Here is a 9,194-nt window from a genome sequence, read left to right as displayed (position 1 = left end):
GTTTTGTTTGTTTGTTTGTTTTTAAGATTTGTGTTCTGGGCCTGGCGGCATGGCCTAGTGGTTAAAGTCCGTGCCTTGAACGCGCCCAGATCCCATATGGGCACCAGTTCTAATCCCGGCAGCCCCACTTCCCATCCAGTTCCCTGCTTGTGGCCTGGAAAAGCAGATGAGGATGGCCCAAAGATTTGGGAGCCTGCACCTGCCTGGGACACCCGGAAGAGGTTCCTGGTTCCTGGCTTCGGATCAGCACAGCACCAGCCGTTGCGATCACTTCGGGAGTGAATCATCAGACGGAAGATCTTTCTCTCTGTCTCTCCTCCTCTCTGTATATCTGACTTTCCAATAAAAATAAATAGATCTTTAAAAAAAAAAAAGATTTGTGTTGCAAGGCTTTGAGCCGTCCTCAACTGCTTTCCCAGGTCACAAGCAGGGAGCTGGATGGGAAGTGGGGCCATTGGGATTCAAACTGGTGCTCATATGGGATCCCGACGCGTGCGTGCATGGTGAGGACTTCAGGGCCTTTTTTTTTTTTTTTTTTTTTTTTTAAGACTCAACTATTTACTTGAAGGAGTTTCAGAAAAGGAGGGAGAGAGAGATCTTCCATCTGTTGGTTCACTCCCAAGATGACCACAGTAGCTGGAGCTGGTCCAACCTGAAACCAGGAGTCAAGAGCTTCCTCTGTGTCTCCCCTGTGGGTGCAAAGTTCCAAGGACTTGGACCATCCTTTGCTGCTTTCCAAGGCCATTAGTAGGGAGCTGGAATGAAAGAGAAGCAGCCAGAATTCAAACAGGAGCTCATATGGGGTGCTGGTGCCACAGGCAACAACTTTGCCCACACAGCAAAGCGCCAGCCCCGAGGAGGTCATTTCTGAAGCAGTCTGGACTAGGTCTTTCTGCTCCTAGGACAGAAGGGTGGCGGTCACTTTTCCTCCAGCAGACAAGCTCCAGGGCCTTATCTCATCCTCTTCAGAGAGCCATGTCACTCCAGACCCGGACTTTTATTTGGGCTGTTTCCTCCCTGAGGACACCAGGTCTTGGAACAAGCGCACTCGGCAGGCCCTGACCATGGCACTCTTACTCATCCTCCTTCTGTTTCTTCATTGGTGCTCGCGAGCTGCTGCAGGTAAGGGGCAGAAGGCGGGCACTGCCCGGCTGTTTCCCAGGTTGAAGAGGAGCCGCAGCTCTTTCTACTGTGGTGTGGGAAAGACATGTGACTCAAGAAGGTAAACCTACCCCACTTGACCTCCCTTTATTTTGCCTACGGGGAGGTTTCGGAGGCAACTTGAGAATAGGTCTGGTTTCCTTTAGAATACAGTCAATGAACAAGAACCAGTGAGTCAATGCTGGAAGAGATATGAGCAGTTCAAATAGCTCAGCCTTTGCCATCTAGCCCTACAGATCCTCTCACCAGCTGAAGAGTGTGGAGGAGGCTTATTTTGTAGCTCTTACTGGAAAAATGAGCTTACCCGTCAAGGCAGGGCTGGGGCACCGCAGGAAGGGGGACACCAGGGAGAGTGTTACTTTGACTGAAGTGTCTGACCTCATACGACCCCTCTCCCTACAGACAACATCCGGGAGATCTACGTGTCCACGGGGGAGGCTTTGGAGCTGTCATGCCCTTTGCCACCCACCCTACAGGGGGACGAGGTCCTGTCTTGGTTCCATAGCGCTGCCACGGGCTCTTCCACCACCATGGTGACTCAAGTCCAAGTAGCCAAGTCCATCCCAGACCTCGGAAAAACTATAAAGGACTCCAGGCCCAAGCTGCTGGGAAATTATTCTTTATGGCTGGAGGAGTCCAAAGAGAGAGACGCTGGGAGGTACTGGTGTGCTGTGCTGGGTCAGCGCTACAAGTACCAGAACTGGAGGGTGTATGATGTCTCCCTGCTCCAAGGTGAGCAGGAGCACCCAGACCAGGGGCTGCTGGGAGAGAGAGAATCCTAAGGCAAAAACTAAGGGACCCCTTTTTTACCCCCACAGGATCCCAGTTGTCTGCAAGGACCACAAATGGGTCTTCCTGCACAGTCCTCCTCTGTTCCATGCTGCCCGCCAGACGCCTGGACTTCGTGACCTGGCTGGAGGGAAAGGGTCCCGTGAGGGGTCGTGTCCAGTCCTTCTGGAGCAATGGGGCTGCACTGTTACTAGTGTGTCCTGGGGAAGGGCTTCCTGAGTCCAAGGGCCGTAGACCAAGAACCATCCGTTGTCTCATATCTCAAAACAATGCAGTCAACTTTAACCTGCCAGGTAACCTGAGGAATGGAACATTGCCCCCAGCGCATCTCTCACTTGCTGGGTAGGGAAGCAGGTGAGATGGGAGGCAAGTCAAACCAGGGTTAGGACTGACATCTGGTGAAGTAAACCATTGCCTGGTACAGTGCATTCTTGTTTGGAAATAATCTATTGTTTCTGTGAACTAGGCAATAACAGAGATGAAGAAGGTAAGAATTACTGCTGGGGGAATTGTCTTTTGAAGAAAAGATATATGCACTGGTGTTAGAACTGACTGGCACAGTGGCACTGTAAGCCAAGCCTCTATCTGTAGTGCTGTATCTTGATAGTCACCAGTTTGTGTCCTGACTACTCCACTTACCATCCAGCTCCCTGCTTATGCCCTGGGAAGCAGCAGAGGATTGTTCAAGGCCTTGGGCTCTTGCATCCATGTAAGAACTCCTGGCTTCTGGCTTTAGCTTGGCTCAGCTTTGGTCATTGCAGCCATCTGGAGCATGAACTAGTGGGTGGAAGATCTCTCTGTCTCTCCTTCTCTCTCTGTAAATAAATAAAGATCTCTCTGTCTCTGCCTCTGAAAAATAAATATTTTTTTGCACAAAAGCAAACAATTTTTATTTGGAGAGAGAGATTTTCTACCCACTGGCTCACTCCCCAGATGACTGCAATGGCCAGGGCTGGGCCAGGTTGAAGCCGGATGCCAGGAGCTCCATCTGGGTCTCTCCCGTGGCTGACAGGGGCCCAAGCACTTGGGCCATTGTCTGCCTGCTGCCCCAGAGCATTAGCAAGGAGCTGCATAGGAAGCAGAGGTTGGGTTCTGTCTAAAGCACTCAGATGTGGGATGTGGGCATCTCAGGCAGCAGCTTACCCACTGCACCAGGACACCCCTGCTGTCCCAATCCCCTCTGTCCTTCAGTGTCCCCCACCCTTGGGCTCCCCACATTCCCAGATTCCCAAGCTGCCTGGGAGACTGGCCTGTTCTCTTTCCCTCTACCTACAATCCCTGGCCTCTGGGAGCCCAATGCTGGTCTCTGAAGTCTTAAGTAAATCTTAAAGGAAAAAAAAAAGGCCCGTTGAGAGTGAAGGCAGAAGGAGAAAGAATGTGATTGTTTTATGCTTGGAAGGCCATTATATGAGTACTAGCAGATACAAAATAAGCCATTTCTAAGATGGCAGAGAGGGAGGGGTGAGTAGCTGTTGTTTCCAGAGGCAAAGGCCAATGAATGGACACCCTCTATGTCCTCTCTGTGTCACAGTCTGCCCGGCACCTGCTGCAGCCCAGCACAGGCTCCGGAGTGAATGGATAGAGTGAACAAAGGGAGGGCATGTCAGTTTTTTGGACAAGGAAAATCACCATGATGGGCATGAGGAGGAAAGTGCAGACATGACTGGTGGCATGTTTGAGTATTGGCAAAGGCTCATGGAAAGAGGCCTGGAAAGGGGAAGTGATGGGTGCCAGGGGCCAAGAAGTCTGCTATGGGATGAGGACCCCTCTTTGAGGCAGAGGAAAACACCCCCTCCTCGCCTCCCTTCCTCTCCGCATAGCCCTCGTAGATGCCTCTTCTGCCCACTGTGCCGCTACTGTGGGTTGGGATGTGACCTGGATCCTCTTGCTGCTGCTTGTTGCTGGCCAGGGCCTCACCATCCTGGCCCTCAGCGTCATGTTGTGGAGGCAGAGGCTTCGGGCAGCTCCGTGCAGAGGTGAGTCTTCCCCTCCCCCTTCACCTCCCTTCCCCCTTCCGGAGGGAAGGTCTTGCCTCTGTGGCCTGCGGAGGGAGTGGTAGGGAACACCGTGCTGAGTTCTCTCTGAAGATTTGTGTGCTGCACACGGTTCCTTCTCCCCAGATGCCCCGATTCCTCACTTCAAACCCGAGATCCAGGTCTATGAGAACATCCATCTGTCCCGTCTCAGGTGAGGAACAATTAGGCCGAGGGGACTGGGGATGAGGCGGGCACACGGGGCTGGCATGGGGGACAGGTCCTTGGTCCCTGGGAAGGGGGAAAACCACAGCCTCTTTCATCTATCTCTCTGCCTTGTAAACCCCCACAGTCCGCCGGTCCACAAGATCAAGTGACGCTCAATGACACCTGCTATGGAGAGTCACCAGCTATCTCCCAGAAAACCTTGCAGGGAGGCTGCAGCAACTAACAATGCCACCTCTTGCTCTCCAGCTGGCCTCCGGCAGCCCCCAAGCTGTGGGTCCAATGGGGGTGAAGGAAAGGAGGAATTTATTCTATGATGCTATCTAAAGAGTGTGCTCTCCTGCATCTGCCAGTTTTGGCGGGGTGGGGTGCTGAGCCCAGAGTACTGTGGGATTAAGGGGAGGCTAGGACAGCTGGTGAGGATGAGGAGGGTAGGAGTGGGCAGGGAAGAGACAGAGGAATCCAGACTGGAACAATGGTGGGGAATTGGTGTCAAGGGAATCTGAGAACAAATAGGGGCTCTGAAGAAGAGCGAAGAGACTGGGTGAGAGAAAGAAAATGGAGCAAAGTGAGACTGAGGGACAGAGAAAGATGGATCAGCCAGATGCCCTGCCTCCTCACCACTCGTTTCACCCACAGAGAGAGGAAAGCGGGGCTTCCTGGGTGGAGGGGAGGGCACTCAGCGGGGCTGGGCTCCCTGCCTGACCCCATGCTTATCCCAGGCACTCACGCTCTTCCTGTGGTGCTCTGCTGTGGCAACTGTCCATCTGGCTATCTGGCTATCCGTAGGGTGCAAATAACTTATTGCCTCTCGGACTCCCCAGGAGCACCCAGCTTAACCTCCCCAGCAGAGGGTGTGGCTCCAGGGGCTGGCTGTGGGATTTCTGAGGAAGGGCTTGTTACACTGAGCTCTACAGGAAGAGTGGCCCAAGTTTCCCAAGGTGACCATCCCCCAAGCCCAGACAGAAATGAGAGGGCCTCCCAGCCACCCCCTCGTGAGTAACTCGCCCAGGTGCCCCAATGTGTGGAAACTCAAGCTCGGGCCTCACTGGAGAGAAGCTTTCTCCTAATTCCCCGGAACTGCAGCTGCTTGAGCTATGATGCAGCTATTAACACCGATGGAGAATGAGGGGAAGGTGACCATCTGGCTCTGGGTCCAGCATCTCAGCCTGACAGACCAAGCAGCTGTGGTTTGCTCGTAGGATGTAGGTGTGCACACATATCCAAAGTGCACACATTAGGCATGGCCAGGTGCCCAGGGAACCCTTTTCAGAAGCGTACCCTTGGTAGTTCTCTACCCTCTCCTTCCTTAGCACACCACCTCCCACACCAATCTTTCCTAGGGAGACTTTCCTCCCCAAGCTCCTTCAGTTCCATTTCCTGGAACCAAACCCACAGCTCCATCAAAATGCCTGCCTTGTGGTCTACACAGTGGCTTAACAGGCTAATCCTCCACCTGCAAGGGTTGGGATCCCACATAGACACCGATTTGTGTCCCGGCTGTTCCACTTCCCATCCAGTTCCCTGCTTGTGCCCTGGAAAGTAGCGGAGGATGACCAGAGAACTTGGGATCCTGTACTCATGTTGGAGACCTGAAAGAGGCTTCTGGCTCCTGGCTTCGGATCGGCTCAGCTCCAGCTATGGCAGCCAGTTAGGGAGTGAACCAGTGGAATGAAAGATCTTTCTCTGTCTCTCCTTTTCCCTGTACATCTCTCTTTCAAATAAAAAAAGAAATCTATCTTTAAAAAATGCTTGCCTTGGGTCCGGAGGCGTGGCCTAGCGGCTGAAGTCCTCGCCTTGGGGGCCCCGGGATCCCATGTGGGTGCCGGTTCTGGTCCCGGCAGCTCCACTTCCCATCCAGCTCCCTGCTTGTGACCTGGGAAAGCAGTCGAGGACGGCCCAAAGCTTTGGGACCCTGCACCCGTGTGGGAGACCCGGAAGAGGTTCCTGGTCCCGGCTTCGGATTGGCGCGACTGGCCCGTTGCGGCTCACTTGGGGAATGAAGCATCGGATGGAGGATCTTCCTCTCTGTCTCTCCTCCTCTCTGTATATCCGGCTTTCCAATAACAATAAAATCTTAAAAAAAAAAAAAAAAGCTTGCCTTGGGCCCAATGTGGTAGCCTAGCAGCTAAAGTCCTCGCCTTGAATGTACTGAGATCCCACATGGGTGCTGGTTCTAATCCCGGCAGCCCCACTTCCCATCCAGCTCCCTTCCTGTGGTTTGGGAAAGCAGTTGAGGATGGCCCAAAGCTTTGGGACTCTGTACCCGCGTGGGAGACCTGGAGGAAGTTCCTGGCTCCTGGCTTCAGACTGGCTCAGCTCCAGCCATTGCGCTCACTTGGGGAATAAATCATTGGATGGAAGATCTTCCTCTCTGTCTCTCCTTCTCTGTATATCTGACTTTGCAATAAAAATAAATAAATCTTTTTAAAAAATGCCTGCCTTGCCAGGGACATCAGCAACATTAAAAAAAAAAAAATGAAAGAGAAGAGGCAGGAGTTGTGGCACAGCCTGTTAAATCCACATCCCAGAGCAAAGTGCCGGTCCAGATCCAGCTTTCTGCTAATGCACCTGGACATCAGAAGAAGATGGTCCAAATACTCGGCCACCTTGCCACCCAGCTGGAGACCCAGATGGAGTTCCAGGCTTTTGGCTTCTGCCTGGCGCCTGACCTAGCTGTTGTGAGCATTTGGGGAGTGAAGCAGCAGACTGAAGCATTCTCTGTTTGCATCTGTCCTTCTCTGTTACTCTGCCAAACAAATGAATGAATTGGAAAAAAAAAAAAGCCACACAAGCCACACACAGACTATATAGAACAAGTGTTCTTTATGAGCCTGGGTTCTGAGCAGGTTCCTGGGGGAACTGGAATTTAGGAATCAGGTGTTGGAAAGGGTTCATGCAAAGTCAGGTTCTTGCACAGGTCTCGGCAGTGTCTGTGCAGGTATTTCCAGGGCCCTGGGGGATGCTCAAGGAGTCCTGATTAAGGGTTGTAGTTCCACTAAGGGCTAGCGGAGGAAGGGGCCACCCCAGGCAATGTTGGCTGCTAGCAGGAGAAAGGTGATGAGGAGAAGGCAGGGGAGCCCCTGTGGCTTGGTGGCCGTGTTGCACAGGTCCTGCTCACAGCACTCGTGCCGCATAGTGTAGGAGTGTGACCAGTAGGTGGTCTGGCCCAGCAGAAGGCACTGGGCCTTTGGGAGGCAGCCCTTGCGCTGGATGATCTCATTCTGGTCTGTGGGACAGAAGAGGAACTTGAGAAGGGGTAGTTGGGGGAGGTGGGCAGGCAGGGAGAAGGGCCACTGACCCAGAGTCCTACCTGAGGTGCCAGTGCTGGTGCCACAAGCTTCCCCCTCCGAACACTGCACAGCAACAGGGTAGCAGGGCTTGGCAAAGCTGCAGGTGTAACAGCGGAGCCGGCTTTGGCCAGGGGTAATGGTGAGACCTGTTGGCCAAAGCAGAGTTCAAGGTGAATGCGAGAGAGGCAAACCTAAGGGTAAAGCCTAGATCCTAAAGAGGGATAAACAAAGAGGAGCGACACAAAAGGAGAGAGGGAACCCGTGGAACAGAGAGAAGGGCAGACAGGAAGAGAAAAAGAGACGGGGAGAAGGGAGGAGAGACAATGCAAAGAAACCAGGGCAGAGGCCAGGGGTTCTCGGAGATTAGAGACCCAACACAAACAGAAGCCAGGAGAGGCTGGTGCAGAGTGACAGGCAGGAGGAAGTGAGAAAGTTAAGTAGATGGCTCGGAGACAGACAGGAAGACACTGACCAGGGGCCAGGAATGGAGAGACATGCACAAAGAGGAAGACACCGTGGATCTACAATGCCATTCAAAGGGCATTGTTCCTCTTCCTCTGCAGACTGCCCCGAGGCTCTTCCCAGAGTGCCCCTCCTCCCGCCCCAGCTCTTTTTTCCCAGCCTCTTCCAGCTGCCTTCCCTCCTGCCGCAACCTCCCAACCCCTGAGGATCCCAGGCCCACCCTTACCCAGGGCCCCAGAGATGCACAGCAAGCAGAAGAAGGTGCTGGAGGGGCGCATGGCTGGCTCAGGGCTCCGGAGTCTGGGAGAATACGAACTGCACCCCGAGATCCCTCATCTGAGTGTGCCAGGGAGGCGCCCATAAACAAACACACCTAGGGAGTGCATCTGGGAGAGGGGGGCGGAACTGAGAGCAGCTTCAGCAGCCCCGGCAGCAAGGGCCCAGTGCCTCACCCTTCACAAAACGCCCTGCCACCTTCCAACTTGAACTTGCCCTTGCCTCCAGGGTCTTCTCTCAGTGTCTAGGCGACTTTAGCTCCGTCTGCCGCTTCCCAGCTGTCTGTCACCTTCCCTCCAGCTCTTCTCCCCCCTCCCAACTATCTCAAGCTGTTCTCTGCTTCAGCTCATCCTCAATCCTCTGTCTTTGTTTTTCTTCTCTGGCTTCGTGTCTCTGCAGGTCACCTCCCTAAACAGCCCTGACCCACATGGTGTGGTGCTAGGAGTGTGCAAGCAGCGATGCCCTCTCTTCCACACACACAACCCAGCTGGGGAAGGCTGACCCCACCCAGCTTCTCATCCCTTTGATCCCTAACCTCCCCTCCCTTACCCCCCTAAGCCTCAACATTCCTACTCCATAATTATCTCTCAGCATTACTACCTTGGAGGAAAGGATTAATCACGGGTGGGTTTGGAGAAAAGGATGCACTTCCGCTGAAGAGGAGGGGGACTCTGAAACCTTGGAGGAGAGGCTTTTCAGAGATTGGGAGGAGGAGAGCTGCATCTGGGGTATTAGAGCTGGGAAGCCCCCAAAATAGCAAATCTAGGAGGCAGGCATACAGGGTACCATACAGACAGAGGTACTCGGCAGTGTGCAAAAGCTTTGATTTCAGGATCTCTACGCTCCTCGAAGCTACTGACGCTTTTCTTTACATGGATTGTATCAATATTCATTATATGAATATATTATATCATATCCTATCATATTAGTCTGGACATTTTGAAAGGATAGTTACCAGTTCACTTAAAAAATAAAAGTAATAAATCTATCCCACGGTAAGAGAACACAGTTTTAT

At 53.1% G+C, this 9,194-nt stretch overlaps 2 protein-coding genes across 2 annotated transcripts; one reads left to right on the top strand and one right to left on the bottom strand.

Moving 5' to 3' along the window:
• The first annotated feature begins 682 nt into the window (after positions 1–682).
• On the top strand, positions 683–5,883 carry LY6G6F (lymphocyte antigen 6 family member G6F). Its single transcript, XM_058665445.1, has 6 exons — positions 683–1,122; positions 1,564–1,893; positions 1,980–2,243; positions 3,771–3,926; positions 4,071–4,137; positions 4,276–5,883. The coding sequence occupies exons 1-6, from the start codon at positions 1,065–1,067 to the stop codon at positions 4,298–4,300; spliced, it is 900 nt and encodes a 299-aa protein (XP_058521428.1). The 5' UTR covers positions 683–1,064; the 3' UTR covers positions 4,301–5,883.
• A 1,072-nt stretch (positions 5,884–6,955) lies between these two features.
• On the bottom strand, positions 6,956–8,229 carry LOC131480509 (lymphocyte antigen 6G6e-like). Its single transcript, XM_058665459.1, has 3 exons — positions 8,130–8,229; positions 7,462–7,587; positions 6,956–7,377 (listed from the first exon to the last, which is right to left on the bottom strand). Exons 1-3 carry the CDS (start codon positions 8,179–8,181, stop codon positions 7,154–7,156), a joined length of 402 nt encoding a protein of 133 aa, XP_058521442.1. The 5' UTR covers positions 8,182–8,229; the 3' UTR covers positions 6,956–7,153.
• Positions 8,230–9,194: the final 965 nt, after the last annotated feature.

Source organism: Ochotona princeps, chromosome 1 (assembly GCF_030435755.1).
Source record: "Ochotona princeps isolate mOchPri1 chromosome 1, mOchPri1.hap1, whole genome shotgun sequence".
Lineage (NCBI taxonomy): Eukaryota > Metazoa > Chordata > Mammalia > Lagomorpha > Ochotonidae > Ochotona > Ochotona princeps.
Note: the sequence above shows the minus strand (reverse complement) of the source record. Positions and strands in the feature narration are given on the sequence as shown.

Coding starts and splice junctions, on each gene's coding strand:
- LY6G6F (XM_058665445.1), top strand. CDS start 1,065: ATGGCACTCTTACTCATCCTCCTTCTGTTTCTTCATTGGTGCTCGCGA. Junction 2,244..3,770: donor AGTCAACTTTAACCTGCCAG/GTAACCTGAGGA, acceptor CTCTCCGCATAG/CCCTCGTAGATGCCTCTTCT. Junction 4,138..4,275: donor ATCCATCTGTCCCGTCTCAG/GTGAGGAACAAT, acceptor AAACCCCCACAG/TCCGCCGGTCCACAAGATCA.
- LOC131480509 (XM_058665459.1), bottom strand. CDS start 8,181: ATGCGCCCCTCCAGCACCTTCTTCTGCTTGCTGTGCATCTCTGGGGCC. Junction 7,588..8,129: donor GTGCATCTCTGGGGCCCTGG/GTAAGGGTGGGC, acceptor TTTGGCCAACAG/GTCTCACCATTACCCCTGGC. Junction 7,378..7,461: donor CACCAGCACTGGCACCTCAG/GTAGGACTCTGG, acceptor TCTGTCCCACAG/ACCAGAATGAGATCATCCAG.